The following is a 19129-nucleotide window of genomic DNA, read 5'->3' as shown; positions in this document are numbered from 1 at the left end:
AAGCAGTTTGTGATGGACAGTATATGAATTGTGAATGGGCAGATACATTGCACAAGATTTCAATATTAAAATGTCAAGGAAAATAAAAATCTTTAATACCATAATAATAACAATAATTACTTTGTGTTCATAATTTTAAGAGTTGTATTTCCTTGAAATGCAGCAGCACCACGAAACCACAACTTTCAGGCACACACTGTTTAAAAGATATATTTTTTAATTTAAGATATTTAAATGAGTTTTTTATTATTCATTCAATTTTTAATGCTAAGGATGCATGATCTCTATATTACATTTTTATTCCAATACTCAAAACAAAAAAAGCTCCAAAATGAATCCTTCCCCCATTCCCCCCAAAAAGTACAAAAGGAGGAAACAGCTTGATTTTATCACATTGTTGAATATTTAACTTTAGCAGCCTATTTTAAATTCTATAAAAAGAGAAGGATCAAAGGTCATTTCCCAGCATCTATATGAAAATTGACAGCTAAATACACTCATATTCCCAGCCTTTCAGAGGAAAGAAGTGGGCTCAAATGAGTGGCCACAGAGTCTTCTCAGCAGGTACACACATCCAGCCTCTGCACAGCATGCACCACCTGCCTCTTGCCCAGTGGCTCTGTTCCAGGAATATGCTGTGGATCTGGATTTCTGGTGCTGGGTATCATGAGAATGAAGGACACCAGCTCATAGGAAACAACTTGATTAGGTCAGCTGTACTGTATTTAGTTAACATGGAGAGGTTTCATCAATTCACAGCATTAAAATATGGTTATTCTCCATCTCACATTATACCTTCCTGCAGCAAATGTGAATATTTAAATTATGAGTCAGCAGAATTTTTACATGCAGAGTAAAGGAACAGACATACAGACCTAAGTACAAACATTTCCAGTTATTTATAGCATGAATATTAAGAGATAAATAGGTACTGACAGATGCTCCTCTAATCACCAAGAGCTGCCATGTCTCATCTTCTATCCAGAAGGGATGTAATCAAGAGCTGCCAAACGTTTCATTAATGCAATATCCATAACGCAGAGACAGAAATGATTCTGGCCAGTGACACGAAACCAGAAATGTGTTGGCCATACCAACATTCTCAGACTTGTGCAGGCACACAGCAGGGATGTATTTGGCCTGTGAAGCATTCAGGAGCTGGAGGACTGGATTCCCCTAACACATGTGGGCAGGTGCACCCAGGCTGTTCTGTTCCAGAGAGCCCAGGAGCCGTGGGTTTTGATGTTGAAGGGCAAAGATAAGCATGTTGTGAATGTACAAGGTAAATAGCTCAAAAGCAGCACACCATAACTTCTTCTCCTTTGAGAAGTATCCACAGATGCATTAATACTGAGCAGCTCCGAGGCACACTCTTCAGCCTGCAGGGATTCCTGGGGTGGAGCTGAAGGCCCTGTATCAGCACCCTCTTTGGCAACAGCCTGCTAAATGGCAGCTTTTTTAGATCACAACGTTTCTTTTCCAGAGACATTCAAGACTGCATGAGGTTTAGCAAAATACATTTATACCACCCATCTTACTTCCATATCAGTACTCAGCATGACATTGTCTAATTACTATTAGACAATATAAATGTTTATTACATTAAAATGTAGAAAAGAAGCAGAAGAGGAGCTTGAGGTATAAGGCTTTTGTCTTGCATACATAATAAATCGCAAAATGCATGATGTTCCAGATTCAAAAGGAACATTTTATTCCTGGAGACATCAACTTTGTTGAAAACACATAGACCAAGTATTGACTAAAACAAAAATAAATTAGCTTTTAAGAGTCCTAAGTAAGAAAATTAAGGGCAAGGGGAAGAGATGCTGAATACCACATTCTTGGAAACTCAGCTGTCTGGCTTCCTATATTCTTCTCCAAGCAGAAAAGGGGAAGACAATGCAAAGGAATTCACATATCTGTAGTGTGCTTTCAGACCTTTTGATTTCAGTGGCAAAAGAAGGAACATTATGCAGCAGAAAACTGCTATGATTTTTTTCCTTGCAGTCATCATGCCTTTGGTTCCTGAGGTGATATCAATAAGGTATCAACAATGAAAACAAAAACTTGAAGGCAATTGTAGTTCCAAAAACAACAGTCCAAGCACCAAAACACAGTCAAGAAACAAGAGGTACAGGCAAAATACCTAATCCATGCTGCACAGTGTGCCTTGAGACCCTCCAGTGAAAAAGCTCAGGCTGCATTGAAATTTCAGTGGTATGCCAGTATAGAAAGTGACTACAGCATAATAAAAGCATAGTAATGCTTATAGAGAACAATCATCATGTAAACAAAATGGAAACATAATGAAAAAAAACACAAGAAAAGGAAGAGAAGACAAGAAGAATGTTATTAAAAGAGATTAATCAGATATTTGAGAGAGCTCAATCTGAATTATATCCTCTTGGAAGGTAAGGCAGATTCTGCCTTGGAGTCACACTAGTAGAATAAAAAAACTCCTGTGGATGCCTTGAGAGGTTACCTGGGACAGAGGCTAGACAGTGTTAGCAGAATAAAGCAGGTATTTATTAAAAGGCCTTCTAAGGATACACCTTGGGAAGTACAAGAGCCTGGCCGAGGCTACACCCAAGATGGACGAGGGCCACGAGTTTTCACACTTTTATAAGTTTTGGTCCATTTCCATAGTGGGGTTAATTGTCCAGTTACAGCTTCAGGTTATGCAGTCCCATCCTCCCAGTTTGCTCTCATCTCCCTGTTTACACTTTATGGTCCTGAAGTTGCAATGGTGTCCTTGGTTCTCAGGCTGGATGGAAAAGGATTGTTTTGTCTGACTAAACCTTGAAGAGAACTTGGTAACACTTTATATGAAGTTCAGAGTTATATACTAAGGCAGTACAAAATCTGAAAAATATGAAGGCTAAAACTTAGACATCATTACAAAGCAGTGGGACACATGCACAACCCAAAGCCAGAAAATGCAGTTGTGTAACTGAAGCTGCACAGGTTTGGCAGATCATCTTTTGACTGCAGAAAGCAAGTGTTCTCCACAGACTGCTTTAATTACTAGCATGAGCTGCTCTACTTTAATATCAAGTGCTAAGTGATTTTTCATAACCAGAGGGGGTTCAGGATCAGGTTGTGCTTTCATATTAAATACCAACTCTGAACAATTTGTTGCTAACACAAAGCTGAATCATCAATATTTTATTCTTTAAATTACTGCATCAAATATACAGTGCACACTTTGCTGGTACGTTAACAGATTGCTGCAATCTTCTATAAGTAGTTTTTCTTCAAGAATCATTTTCTTTCTACATTCTCTACCACCCACTCAACAGCTGAGTAACAACAATACTCATAGAAAGGGAAAATAGTCCTAATATTTCACCAGCAATGTCTTGTGCAAAGGTCTTTTTTCAAGCTTTGATCACCAACTTTCATGACTTCAAAAAGCAATTCTAATAGCCAGAAGAATACTCCAAAAATAATTTTGTACTTCACCCTTCCCACTGCCTTCAAGCAGATACTACAAAATCAGTAACTTCTGTTAATGTGACTTGACTGATGAAAACAAGTCCATATTCATCATCTCTTCTTGAAAGTAGGAAATAAAATATCTTCTAAAGTGTACAAAAATTTAAAAGCGGTAAGAAACAATTTTGATCCAATACACACTGACAAAGCTGACTTTAAAAGACATAGATTCTTTCTAGAGATATATAGGTTAAGGTCTGGCAGTGCAGTTTTGTATCTTTTTTCTGAACTACATCCTCGAATGCCACAGGACATATCACTAGTGAAGTGTGCTATTTTCAGAACTTTGCATCCATCTTCCTCAAAATCACAAAAGTCAATACTCATCTCAAAATACCTTCAGGGATTTATAGACTGTTTCATGGAGTCTGACAGTGACAAGAACAAAGCACAACTGCCACTCATCCACATTCCAAATCCATGCTACCCAAGTGTGCTGCCCAGAGGATCTGACTGTACACACAGCCAGCACTAAACTCATGCATCACCTCTGTCCTATTGCTCCCTAAGTCAGTGCCAGCCTGTGGCCTTGGCAGGTCCTCAGTGCCACGATGTCAGTGACTTGTGCTGTTAAGCTATAAATTTAAAGACATGTCTATTTTTCCTGAGTGTATTTCTGCACTACTTTAAACAAAATATAACTTCAAGAGCATTTGAAAATGGAACATAACACAAGTACTTTCCTACAGCCTAAACTCTGGAGTTCCAAGGCAATCAAATCAAAACTACCAAGCTTCATAAGAACTAAAACCATGTAGAACTATCTGAACATAAGCAATCATGTTGCAAGTCAAGTAGTGAAGAATGCATCTGAATTTTGGTAACTGCACAGACACAAGCCCTAACTCAGGCCAGGCAGGAGTCCTGTCATTGTTGATAAGCCAGTCTAGAAAGCAAAACATGCTGAACAAACAGAATGGGAAGCAGAACTGCCAAACAAGACAATACCATTAACAGAAGAGCAATTCACTATTACCTGACCAGGGAAATTATAAGCTTAATCAGGATGGCACCAACCCATGGGTGGTTAAGTTTAAGCCTTCCTAACATTCTGCACTGATGCAAAGAGAACTTTGGGTTTCTGATTTGTGTTACTGATTCCTGCCCCTTTCTTGTTGTACCTTGCCATGACAGAGCAACGAATGATTACCATGGTGTCCCAAGGATGAAGGAATAAAACCCCTAGACCTCCACCTGGATGATACCCATGTCTCTCCCAAGAGAGTTTGGACAGAAAGCATAGCAACAAAGAAGCTGAGTCTGAAGCCTGTCAGGGTCTGCCTACATAAGGAGTATGTAACTTACCCAGTTAGTACTCAATGGTTTAACAATGAAATTTTTGAGGACAGGGAAGTTCACCTTGGAGCTGTAACATTAGTTCAAGTAAGTACTGTAATGAAGATATGAAAGGTTTTTGGATCCCCAGAAGGAAAAGACATGATCCACCCAGACCTCGTAGATTAAAAGCACTAGTCTGATGCCTGTGACATTACCTTGGCTCTCACCTTTTTCAGAGTGAGGCACGGCTCTTGAAAATCTTAACTCTGTGAGAAGACTATTTTAAAGACACACCATTAGCATGTTAGATATTCAAAACTGTAGGGGTTATCTTGTTGCTTGATTTTGTGGTGTTGGGTTTTTTTTAACTCAGTCAACAAATTGATTCTCTAACCTAGTTTCCTCCTCAAACCCCACAGCATTTTACAATGAACTCAAATGAACTTAAAAACTCTGAACTAAAAATATAAATAAATTGCTTTGAAGGGGGAAAACAAAGACAGCAGAATATCAGTAAAATCACAGATGGCGAGCATGACCTGAACTGATTTGAAGACAAACACAGTGTGTATTTACTCTTTCAATTCTTCACTGCAATCTTTATCTACAAAAACAGCCTAGGAGCAATGTGCAGCACAGTTACCCAAGCCAAAGTAAAGCAGCACTGACAGACTCTTACTTGCTGAGGCAGACTGTAGCAGAACTAGAGTTTTGTGTATGAGACAAATGAACAACCATAGGGCAGAAACTGGCAACCTGGACCTACAAAACTATCACCAACGCTACCACACAGTATCTTATGGTTGCTCAATGAGCACAATTTTCAGGTGCTAGGAATCTCATGCAAATACAAGCAACAGTCTCAACAGAACTAAAGTTTCAGCAACCAACCTGTTCTCTCTCTGCTAAGATCAAAAACTGGACTATGGAAGCCTTGCCTTTTTATGTGAGGCATGCAGAAAGACTTTGCTCAAATTATTTTGTCCTGTCACATCTCTCAGGGACTGAGTTTAAACTCAGTCATATTCCAGATTCATAACATAAAAAATGTAAACAAAATCAATATTACTTTTAATAAAACTAACTTGTGACTTTTATTTTTCAAATACTAAGCAAAAGTCCAATACTGAACTTTGCAGCAGGTCAATCATCTGTATTCACCAAGCAACTCAACACTCTCAGCTCAAAGCAGAATTGCAAGGCTCCTCATTAAATTCATAAGTGCTATTGAGAATGAATTTAATGCATTTAATTTGCAACTTAAAGCAAGGCCGAGAAAGCTCCTTTTAAATAACAGCAGCCTTAAGAATAATAGCTTTCATTATAATGCTAATGCATCCACAAAGAAGCCCAAGCAGGGTTTTAGCATCAGAAAGAGCCACGACAAAGAAAAAACATATTCTAAGACTTCATAATAGAAAAATAATAGCAGCTCTCAGGTGTCAATATTTTAGTTTTTGATATTCACAGTAGAAAGGGTATGCTGTGCTAGGAAACTGAGATGTGATGAACTGTTCACTCCTAGGAACGTTATTAAATCAAAATACAATGTTAAAGACTGGGTAGTGTTTACATGTTTCTCAGAACACATAATTTGCAATAATTTTTCAATTATTCAGGAAATAAGTAAACGTAGACAGAATGCCCGTTCTATTATTTCTAATTAATTTAAATATCAAAGAAGTCCTATACCTATCTAGCTCTGATACTGAAAAGTGATCTCACTCAGTACTAGAAACCTGTCAATTACTTGTCAAAATATCTCACTACTCTTCTCCAAAAGTTAAAAAAATTAATTAGACTGTTTTTAAATTGAGTAAATCTTCAAGAACCATTATTCATAACATATGAAAACTTTGCACGTGAATGTCATCTTATCCAAAGTATAACCTATTATATGGTTGAAATTTCAAATTCATTACAAAAAAAAGTCTGTAGGAAGGACTAAAACAAGAGGTTTGACTTCTGAATTTATGATTCAGAAAAAGCAAAACAGGATTAATCAGATGGTCAGGAGTCCCAACTATACTGCAAGAAAATTGTGCAGTTTCCTTTTTCATAATCTCTAACACCAACAACTCTACACAACACATTTCTACTAATGTTTGAAGTCCTTAAACACTGAAAGGCTAAGAGACATCAATTAAATCTTTCAACAGTTTAAAGGAAATAAAGAAGTGAGGTTATGGTCTGCATTTATTTACCTCCCCACCACAATTAGTGAAGAAGCACTTACTTTCCTGTGTCCTCAGAACAAGAAGATACCAACCTTTAGCCACACTGTTGTAACATTGGTGAGGCCATGAGTGGAGTTCTGAGGTTCAGGCTGACTTTGATAAGTGATGCTCCAAAATTTCCACTCTCAGGCCACCGTCTCAGCTGTTCCTTGCCAAGATTCTCTAACCTGGCCTAGTCCCTGTCTGCCTCTATGGAGTAAGGAACTAAAATAAAACAGAGGCAACAACAGAAAAGACAAATCTCACTCCTCAATCCAAGGGAGGGCTATTTCCTTAAAAAATACACTGAATTCTCTTTCCAACACTGTTTTGCATTTAAAAAAACTTTGAACAAAATGCAGAAGAACAGCTCCCATAACCCCAACTCTCCTCCCCTTCATTAGGCTACAAACAAGTAGAAGCTGCTCTTTGACTGTTGAATCCTTGCCACTAAAAGAATGCAGTCCAAGTTCATGAAAACTCATGGGTTCAGCATTATTAAACAGACACGTCACCTCCAGCTCTGGAATCCCTGTACTGGAATAGGCAGAAATCTCTGAAAGCCTTCAGAGGAAATATCACAGCTCTTTGGCCTGGGTTTATCCTCTTCCCCAGCCCTCTGCTCCGGCTGCTGCTGGAATCAGGGCACCAGCTTGACAGACATGCCAGTAGTTTTCTTCTATGGTTTTTCCTTTCCAGTAAGCAAAAAAGCAACTAGGAAATTGTATTTTACAGTACATTCTACTTCATCTGATTATGATTGCTGAAGTTAAAGGACAAAAAATGATGAAAATTGAACACTGCCACAAAGGTAAAAATGAGCAGGTGAAGAAATAGGCTGAAACAAGAGAAAAAATAACACTGAAAACTATGAAAGAAGAAAGTTAACTAATAGATAGGCAAAAACAAATTAAGTGGTCATGCTATAAATATATAACTACTTACTTGCTTTGAATTTCAAGAACCAGAAGACAAAATGTATCTTTTTGTGATGGTTTCTGAGGCTCAAAGCCAAATTGTCAATTGTCAATTAAGTTTTTCAAGTCCTTCATTACTTGAATGTAAGTGACAGCAGTAATGTATGGTATAAAAATTAACACCAGACAAAACCCAACCTGCCAGCACTCCTGCCATTTCCCAGCTGCACCAGAACACAAGATGAACCATCTGTGGTTCCAAGATGGGCAGCATTGTATCTACTGTACATAGGAAAAAAACTGTAAAGCAAAAAAAACCCCAAGAATATTTCTAATCCAGAAACGCCTTAGGGCAGCAGCTGGGAATTCACCTGTTACTTTTATCATTAATCACATTCTCTGAGACTATTAATTTAACCATTAGTCCTTTCCAGATATATTTCAAGATTAATTCCTGCCACTCTGATCATTTCATGACTGATGCATCACTCAGGGGATGAATCTATCAGATTGCATTTCCTTATGAGACCTGGAGATTTCTAGCTCAGGTGGTCATGATTGCTGAGTGACACTTAAAGACCAGAAACTGAGATTCTATTCCTTGCATTTTACTTGCACTCTTGCCAGGCTTCCAAACATCCTCTAGACATTTATTCTCATTGTTCTTTTTCCTAGTGTAATTTATTCAATAGCATCAAATAGCACAGTGCACTACAGAGAGAGATAAATTATTCTGACAAAAGTTGCTATACTGGATGAGAGCAAAGGCCCAACTGGTCAAGAGTCTTACCAGCAGTAAAAACTGACAGATGGGCAAGTAGGAATTAGACATATGCCCAGCAATTTTCCCAGAAAACCGTCTCAGAACCTGACAGTCAAGGGCTTCCTGAGCCACTCTCTGTAACAGCTTCATGCCACCTGCTCTTTGCAAATCCGTTTAACTTTGCTTTTAAGTAATTTTCTTTTTGAGCCTTCAAAAAGAGCATTTTACCCACAGTCTCAGTTGTGTCAGTGCCTTTAACAACTTTAGAGGAAATTTTTACTGGACAGATTTAAAATTAGGTATCTATTGCAGAATTTGTACTTGAGAACCCTCTTAACTTCATTTTCATTTTCTATCTTGATCATATTTTCCCTTAGGCTTTTTTTTCTGGTTTATTTTTAAGTTATCTACCCTTATAGATAACTAGATTGTTCCTCTTGATGCTTTGTTACTCTTTTCCTTTTTACTTATGCTATATCCTTTGACAAGGAAAACAGAAGCCCCCCAAAATTAGAATTATACACAATAAATATACTCAGATAATTTTTTATGTTATTTGCTCCTGCTTCTTTGATAATACCCAACATTTCATTTACCATTTTCATTACTGCATGGTACTAAGGTGACATTTTCATACAATCATCAGTGATAATTCCAAAGTCTCTTTCTGGAATTGAAATACTTCATTTGTAGCCTATCACATCCCTTTTATCTCATGGCACCATTAATTTTAACAGATTTTTATGCAAGAACCATAGTTTTCAAAGACTTCTGTAATTATAAAAACATTCTGACAACGACATGTTCCCATGTAGATTTTGATCTACATGGTCTGTTTTCAAAGATGTCTGGATGATCTGCAAGTCCTTCTTTTCCCATTATAGAAAGAAACTGACTTGTCTCAAGAATACCTGTTTATCCCTCTACCTGTCAATTATTTTGTAATAATAGAGAATTTCCCAAAGTTCATACAATAAGGAAATCAGACTGCTTAGGTGCAGTCTAAGAAAGTACAGCTTTGCTCCTTTTTAAAAGAGAATCATATGTGCCTCTTCAAAATTTTTGTTCCAGTAACTGAGACATTTTAAACAAAAGGGTCACACAGAACATAACAGACAATTCAGTCATATTAAATGCAAGTTTCATAAGAAATCCTGAATAAATGTCATCTCCTATTGATCATGTGTGCTTCTTACCACATTAATCTAAGTTTTATGGGCACCTGAATCTTATTATTTTTTCATACAGTAAAATGAGTAATAGGAAATACCCTGAGCTGAAAGCTGGGGCCGCCCTAGCTAGTTTTCTGCTTGGAGATAGGCATCTACTTTGGCATTCCACACCTATCTGGGAATATGGCTTTAGTCCGTACTATCACCACCTTCATCAGCAGTATTTCACGGTCACTTTGCATAGCATTGGATTTAGCATCTAACTACAAGCGCTGCTCTGTATCGAGGTTTAATGTGCTCAAAGCCTAAAAAGCTTTTCTGTACACAGAATATTCCCTGCATTCTTCTTTTTAAATTACAGCATTAAAAGGGCAATTAAAAGCAGTAGCAAAGAAGAGCAATAAAAAGAGCGATTTTTAAAAACCTATAAATTGCTTTCCAGGAGTTTTCAGCTTTCAAAGAGCAGTTTAAAGCCATTATATTAGATGATGGATCAGAGATTATGATGTATTTTGACATTCTCAAGTAGAATCTTTATATGTCATTATACTTTTTACATAGGAAATACTAATTTATTACCCTGATTTGGCAACTACAACATGTCCCACTAATCTTCCAAAATGCTTATTATATTAGTACCAATCTTCAAAATTAAGTTTTCTATCTGACTTGGAAAACAGAAGCCTTTTTCCACTAAATAAACAAGCTTTCTAGTTTCTGAAATCAATCCCTACATATTTATAGTCTGTGACCATATCATCTTCTGACTTTCCTTCAGATGAACTAAGCAGAGGTTCTTGAGTTTTCATTATAAAGCAGGTGCTTGTGAATATCATCTACAGTTATAGAACACTTTTCTGAACACTCCAATCACTTATCATGATTTCAGACTGATTACCCTATACCCTACAGAAAGAATCCAAAGCTCCTTCTCTCTCCAATGGGAAAGTTGACTCCCTTCTCACCTGCTACACCACACTGAGTATTCAGATACAGTTAGTTACCTAAGAAAAATAAGTACTATTTACTTAGTAAAATAAATTAGCTTTGAAGTAGAACTGTACCCCAGCAGCACAAGCAATCTTTACTCCCCTCCCTACTTTGTTATGAAAGGCAAACATTACTACCTGGGAGCAACAGAGCACAGGCTCCTCAACTGACTTCTGCAGGCATCAGTCTTAGAGAAACAGTTTTAAATAAGCAAATACACACACTGTGAGGCAGCACTGATAAAGAGAATAAAAGACCAGAAGCCAGCAGACTCATCCAAAAGATTCCCACGGTACAGTAGGTTCCAGGAAGTACCACACAAAGCAGTGGGAAGAAAGTGAAGATTCCATCATCAGTAAAAACTCCTGTATTATACCTGCATCCCATAAAATGTCTGAACTCCTATTTAGAAGACTGACAGGGCTGCATAGATAGTAGTCTCCAATAACAACAATAATACTAGCTTCCATACAGCTTAAAAAATGTTGGCAACTTACAAAACAACTCAAAACTTAAGCTAATTACAAGGACATGGAAAACAAAATTAATAGGCAATTCTATTTTACCAATGTTCTGGTATACCTTAAACTATTTTGTCCTGACTTTTTCTTTTTTTCCCCTATGGAAAGTATGCATAAGGTGATCTGATTTTAAGGAAATCATTGCTTAAACGTATCATTTCGAGAAAGACTGTTGCAAGGGACAAGAATATACAAAGCAAATACTGTAATAGAGCAATAGACTGAAAATTCATAAATGCCAAGATCAGCTTACAAGAGACAAAATGAGTCATAAATGTCTGTTGTCTGTCTGGAGAACATGCCAGCTCAACTACATCCTAATGTGCAGTTAAACACCAACAAAAAGAGAAGGGCAGCAAATGCACAACAGAAACAAGCTGTAGAGCAAGGCTGATGTATTAGACAAGTGGGTTATAGTCAAAGAGATGAAATTCAATACTGACAACAAGTCACATGGAACAGCAATAAATGGCACAGAGACACCCTGAGGAATTCCAAACTGAAAAACAAGTCCAGAAGTGCTTTGGTTGGTGGCAAAAGTTTTTTTTTTTTAAATTATACACGATAGACAGAAGGGAATCCTACTTTCAGGGGATTCTTTCAGTCTTTCCAAGTCTGCTCTTCTGATACTGAATCTTGTGTGTGCAGCCACAAAAACCTAGTACATGGAAGGGGGCCTTAGGTCTTTCAAAACTCAAGTGTCAGAACTGCACCAGTTTGGGCATCTTGGACAGTTTCTTAGAGAATGAACCATCATGTGGTCATATGGCCAGGCTGGTCAAATGGGGATTAGAACTTTAACAACTTGAGCACCTACTGCAGCAGCAGTTTCCAGCAGGTTATGTTGGCAAACCTTAATGAGGTACAAAAAAATTTCTGGGGCTCAGGAGAGTCAGGAAGCACTATTGGTTTGTCTTGGAATCCTAGCAGGACCTGGAACTCAACTAGTAGCAAGAGGTGATCGCTTAAGAGGTCAGTGGATGATCCCAAGCAAACAAAGGTATAGTTTAAAAGACATTGCAGCTGAGTATATCAAAGATTAGGCAATATGTTTTTCTCTTTTTTTCATGACAAACTATTTTTAGGGAGAACGTTGATGTAATTAATTTTGACTTGTATAGAATTGACTGTTGCTAATGCTATTTTGGGAATGACCAGAAAAAGCAGATCCTCAAAAGGATTCAGGGACGACTCTCTAGGTCATGTGGTATTAACAAGTTGTCAAGACTCAGTACTAAATTTGGCCTCTGTATAACATTTTCTGAGCTTCCATGACAGACAGCAAAAGGTTATCAGCCTTTGCTGTGAAATAGGAGTGCTCCTATCCATTCTGTAAGGAATAAAATGGAGGATCAGTGCCAACTGATCAGAAGGATTTCTCCTGAATTCCAACTGGAGAAACCTGTAGAGCGTTCTTGAAATCATCTATGGAACTATGCAATCTTCACTTGAATTAAATTTGGAAAGACATTTTAGAAACAGCTTTAAAGGAAGCATTCTTCCTCATGGGAGGAATGCATCCACCGGGAGCTCTCTGCTACAGAGACATTACATGATAAGCAAAAAGTAAATTATGTGGTTATACCAATAAACAAAAAAGAGGCACTTCATTTCAATTGCACATAAGGAGGTTGATGTTTTCCTTGCGTTGTCATCCTTTGTGGAATTGTCAAAGTAACTCAAAATTGAACTGTACTGGAAATGCTTCACAGTAGGATTATGCTTGAAGTTTAATAATCAGCAGCATGTTGAAATTAGTTTGAATTCTCTCCCAGGGAGAGGAGTGATGGACACATTCTTCACTCAGGCTATCATGCCCATGTTAAAAAAGAGAAAAAAGGAAAAAAATAAGAGAGTTCAAGAACCTAAATGCTTCATTGAAAAAAATTTTAAGTAATTGTTATTCATCAGGAGAAATTTAAATTCCTTTTTTGATTTGGTAAACAGATAAAAGAAGTGGTCCCAGCAGAGGTTTTACGAAAAAGAAGCAAATCCTTCTCAAAATATACTGCATAGTTGGTGTGCACATAAAGATTTCTATTTTTCTTGTTTAATAAAACCATTTCTCTCCTTGATTACTATAAATCTCAGGAATGCTGTGGACACAGCGTTTACCAGGACTCTGAGCTGGGTCTAAACTAGAAGTCTTAAATTGCACAACAGGATACCATGTCAGCCCCCAAACATGGATACAGAGATCATTCTAAGAGACAAGGTCATGTTTTCTAAAAACATCTAAGAAGCTTCTGTTGAGCTATAGTCTTCAAAGTAAAGGAACTATCCTGCCCATCTTAATCATAATTGAGAGTGCTCTTGATGTTGTGAACCAAAATAGAAGAACAGGAAGAAGACGATTTTCACTTTAGATTCAGTGGTTCTGTCAGACAGTAATTTAGTTAATAATTGTATTAGCTGAAACATGTACAGAGGCTTTGGCAGCAAAACAGAAATGCTATACTACAGGAGCCATGCTAGAGCTGTTCAGTAAGCTGACAGCTGGTGAAAGACAGACTGGCCTGTATTTGACTTTCAAAACACTTTGTCGATCAACACAAGCCTCAACTGTGAGGGCATCACAATATAAAATAAATTAGTAAAGTTATATAAAGCCCTAAAGAGTCCTACCTTTTTCACAGGCTTCCATGCACTGGGTTTCATACAGCAAGACCTTGTTAGTCCACGTGAGTTATTAGCTGAAGACAATGGATTAAGAGGGGATCCAGTGTCTGCCTTGCCTGAAGATTCAGACTCTTGAGCACAGTGCAGGCACAAAGCCCCAGTAGTAGCAGCAGCAGAACTCCAAAAGCAAAAAATTCTGTGTCTCTTTCTTTGTTTACCAGATTTCTGACTCATTATGGAAAAAGTAATTTTCTTGAGATACAATGCAACAGAAATATGAAGAAATTATGTTACCAACTCTGAGTGAGAGGGAGTTGTGAGAGACCAGGAAAGAGAAGGTGGACCGCAAACCCCTCTGGCAGGAAGCAGTGCCTGCAGGTAGCTGGAGCACGGCTCAGTTCTTATCACCACTCCCTCAGTTCTTATCAGCACTGCCGTGCTGCAGGTGATTAGCTGAGGTAACAACCTGCACATGCCAGCACTGCAGTCACACGCAGGGCTTGGAGGGAAGCAGCACAGCCCCATCCCTGCACTGGCCTGGTCCCAGCAGAGGGGGACCACTGCCCACAGCAGGGAGCCACAGCAGGATGCTGACAAAGTCTACATGGCTTTACATGGCTCATGCCAGATATTCCTAAAATTTATTGACACTATTATGATTTTTAAATTGCCTATCTCTAAAATGTCAATTACATTTCACAGTCTTGAGAAGTTTTTGTCTCTACTGTACACAGAAAATGTTTACAAAATGAACCAAAGGTTCCAGAGAAACTCCTTTGATGCTTTGGTTAAACTACCAAGAACTTCCTGCTTTTTGGCCTATTGACTGGAACACATATTAATGCATTCCTCTTGCAGAATAAATTCACACTGCTTTTATCACTGCTACAATGCCATCTTACAGAAAATGCAACCACTGGCAGAACTAATTTGCAAAATAAACTCATGTTTTTACAACTATGTGATTTTAACAGCTTAAAATCAAGAATAGGAAGGAAACAGTACAATAAAACTCATTCTTCAGCTTCAGAAGGTGCATTGTTACAGAGAAATCATCCAAAGCGTGTACTATTTAAAGCTGCTTTCTCCTGCATTCATCACAATATTAGCAACAACAATATATAAATACTTCAATATATATCAAAATACAGGAAGAATAATAAATATTGCACTAAGAAATCAGTTTTTCATAAAGTACAGTAAAAGAGGGATTAGGGTAGAGACCTGACTTTTTTTTAAATCATCTTCTTTACTGCCTTATAACACCTCTACATCATGTGATTGGACATAGCATTTTGTACATCCTAGAACTATGTCCATAATACTCCAATGACTCCGAGAGCAACAGTCTAGGACTAATGACACAGTAAAACTTTTATCAAGATCTTAAAAGGAAGATACACTAAGTCGAGAAATGACTGGGCTCAAACAACTCACAAAAGCAGTTGATAAGCTCTGAAATTTAAAATTAAGTTTTTGAAATGGCTAAGTGGATTTAGGATTATTTTTCTGTCCTGATCCTTTTCATCTTTCCTAAAAAGATGTCCTAGAAATAGAAGTAAAAATGAGCACAGGATATTCAAGGAGCTAAACAATTTCTCAGTATCACATGCTGCAAGGGTATGCTCAGTTACATGCTAAGAAAAGCCTCAGTGATTGCTGTTAGAACCAGTTTAATGACATGTGTCAGTTTCTGCATTTGTAGCACATCACGGGCCAAATACCAACAGTTAAAATGCTTTCTGAGACCTGGGATTGACTGGCAAGAACAGGGGCTTCTCAGAGCTCTGGAAAGAGTTCAGAGAAAAAGCAATCATCCTGATGCAGGTATCATCCTTGATGCACTGCGCATATCTCTTGTTAGCACTTCAAATTACCAGTATTTGTCACTTGCATAATGGTATATTTACTAAGCTCGTGGCACAGTTATTCACCCTTGTGACAGTATAAATTTGTTGTATGCTTGGTTTTAATGTTACCTGCCATTTTATACCACAGATTTGGCTTTTATTAAAAACATTTTACAACTTCCTGAAAAAAATTGATATATCAGCTCCTAATCAAATTCCTTAATTCTTCTATTTGAGTGATTAACACAACATCACAGAGAATGAGAAGGAAGAAACAATAAAGGCCTTGAAATCCTGAACACGTTAAATCTGCTTCCAGGACCCATAAAGAAGTCTGGTGTGCTTAGCTGGGCACCAATCATTTGGGCATGTGTGCATTCATTTGGGCATAAACCAAGGGATAACTACAGCAAAAAGCACTGCTACCATATCCATCATCAACTTCAGCCTTGCTTCTTTAGGATACAAGACCCTACTCAAAAAATACCCTACCTCAAAATCCAAAGTCCTCTTACCACCTTGCAGGGGCGAGGGTGACCCAAGCAGGTCCCAGAGAAGGACAGGCATGTCCCACCTCCGGGAGTCATTTCTCTTCTACTGCAGATGGAGGGAATTAAGCTAGCATAACCAATTTATGCCATCCAAGAAAGTCAAGGAAATGAAGGGACAGCTAAAACTGGGGGCTTTGTAGCAGATTCACAGGGGAAGCAGGAGACAGCAACTTTAAAAACCACCAAATGATTTTTTATCTGTTACAAATCATGATGTCGCAACAATAAAACTTGATAAAGCCCACGATCACACACAGAATTTCTACAGGTCAGGTTAGAGAAGTACTTCACATCTAATTACTTATTTGGACTCTGCAAATGTGATTACATTCAAATGACGGGGATGGATCTCAAACAAACAAATAAAAGGTAACAAAAATGTTCAGAATGCTACAACACAGAACACAAACTAAAGAGAACTGAAAAACAAAATTGCACCACAGTGAACAACCTCCAAATGCCTTTTTGTCTCCCGAGGCTAGAACAGCTGCAATGGGTGGATAAGGTGTGAGCACAGTACAGCATCCTTTCAGAGGAAGTGGCTTCAACAAGCTCTTATGGTTTTAGTGCATGAATTCTGAATATGCTCATTAAGATTTTTTTAACAACCACTTCAAAATATTTTATGTTTTCTTCCCTCCTTCTGGCCATGAACATATATAAGCAGTTATTTTTAATGAAGAACTGTCAGAGCTATGAAAAAATCTGGCAGGCTTTCCCAGAGGTAAGCAATATTCTCCACAGCAGAAAAATAGAACAAACACTGTGATATTCACAGAATTATGGCTTTGGATTGAAGGGATCTCAGGAACTTTACCTGGTCCAACCTTCACTCAAAGCAGAGGGTATTCCATATTTTATTTATGAGCAGATTTCTAGGCCTGACTAGTCAGTCCAATTGCGAGCTTCACACATTCCAATATTACTTCTTCAAGCTTTAAACAAATGAAAGCAACTATAATTTTTATTGAAAAGGTGAATACTATATATTTTTACTTTAAAAAACCCCCAGTATTTAAAAGCTATTATGTCTACCTAATGCATCACTTGGAGTTGTATAATGACCCATTAGAGAAACTACAGGATCCAACTTCTGCATCATGTACAAGATGCAACAAGAAAGTCAAAATTCCCCTCTAAGCTCTCCTACTCATTGTTTACTCCAAATTCATAAGCAAAAAACCAGGTAATATTAAGCAGAATTCAGAGGAAGTGTCAGTTTACCATCTCTGAACTACTAACATAGAAACTGTCCTAATAAAATTACAGTGTCTGAGGGTAACAAATTTTTCCCTCTAAGTTTTTGTAGTATTTCAGGTTAAATCATTCAAGATATCTTGACTAATGATGAATTTCACTTGACAGTAGCAAAGCAAACCTAATCTCCCATGTTTAAATAATTCTGACATGTCAGCATTGTTCCATAGGTCTTAGTCATATTTTCCCAAGAGATACTAATTTTCTAATGCCAATAAGTTTAAACTTCTCTCAGTGCCAATCTTAAGAAGTCATTAAAAGCTACACAATTAAAATTTAGCTTGCTTGCTTTTACCTGACTTTGAATGACAATTAACACAAACATCACACAGAGCAGATGGACAGAGAAGTTGAAAAATGTCATGTTTTTCTTACAGACTGCACTATTGAATGTACACCCTGTAAGGGAGACATTCCTTCATCTGTGTACTATTAGTAGCCAAAAAACCTAGAAAGCTGTTACAGAACTGAATTTGTTATGTCACCTAGAGTTAAGGTTTTCAATTATTTAATTCTTTAGATAAAATTCCTTAACTATTAAATACGCAGTCCATTGGATTTGACATCTTACTAGAGCTATGGAATTGATATTTCTTAACTACGTTATTGCTCTCCAGTGCTAGGCAGCAGAATGCAAACTACATTTTCAGTATTTCACTGTTTCATTAGGATATCTCATGTTTAAAATTGCTGGAGGCTCATCACTTGCAAAATAAATAAAAATCAGACCTCATTTAGTGTTTCCATTTTCATGCTTTAATGCTAGAAATTATACAGAGCTTTTTAAAATATGAAAATGAAAGCAGACAGAAAACGCCATCCATAAATAAGAGATTACACGAAATCATGCATACATAAATAACTGCTCTTTCTGACTAGCAAGTAACCAGCAAACATGCAGACACAATCACTTTAACATGTGGCATATTACCTGGGTGGAGCTGGCAGCAACAGAAATGCAGTCAATGAAGCCATGTCTCCGAGTGAAAAATGCCACCAGCTGCTGCCACCGGGAAGGCTCAGCCCGTAACTCATCTGTTGAGCCTTTCTTTGCCCACTGCTTCTGCTTGGGGCCTACCGAGCTGTGGCTGGAGCCAGCGTTGCCTCGACTGGCGCGAGAATAGAGGAGTGTGTTATTTCCGAAAATGTAATTCATCTCTGCAGCTCTGCAGGTGGTTGCCAGGCAGTCTTAATTCCCTACCAGCTGCTGAGTGGTGAATGAGCAGGAAAAAAAAAATGCAGATAGAATTACAGCAGCATCGTTTACAAACCAGGAAAACAAAATTCTTGCTAGCTGATGCTATTTTTCTTCCACGGCTTTCTACCTCTTACATTCCCTCTCTACCTGTGATTACAATAATGAGTATAATCTTGAGGAATTTAAATTAAAAAAAAAAAAAAGCAGCAAGCAAAGGTTTTCCTTATTTTTCCTTTTCGGAATGCACAGGATGAAAGCCTTGCTTTCTCTTGCTAGCTGCTAACAGATATTTAAGGGAAACT

The 19129-nt window shown here is 37.7% G+C and overlaps 1 protein-coding gene across 3 annotated transcripts in view; it reads right to left on the bottom strand.

Annotated features, from left to right (window-relative positions):
• The window catches only part of DLG1 (discs large MAGUK scaffold protein 1), a 77285-nt gene extending 58466 nt beyond the window's left edge, over nt 1–18819 (bottom strand). For all 3 annotated transcript variants that reach the window (XM_041414487.1, XM_041414488.1, XM_041414489.1), the window contains exon 1: nt 18561–18819. In XM_041414487.1, the coding sequence (XP_041270421.1) occupies nt 18561–18785 (225 nt within the window). In that variant the 5' untranslated portion in view covers nt 18786–18819. The remainder of the gene's footprint in view (nt 1–18560) is intronic.
• Between the last annotated feature and the right edge of the window lie 310 nt (nt 18820–19129).

Source organism: Onychostruthus taczanowskii, unplaced genomic scaffold (genome assembly GCF_017590055.1).
Source record: "Onychostruthus taczanowskii isolate IOZ18803 unplaced genomic scaffold, ASM1759005v1 scaffold45, whole genome shotgun sequence".
NCBI lineage: Eukaryota > Metazoa > Chordata > Aves > Passeriformes > Passeridae > Onychostruthus > Onychostruthus taczanowskii.
Note: the sequence above shows the minus strand (reverse complement) of the source record. Positions and strands in the feature narration are given on the sequence as shown.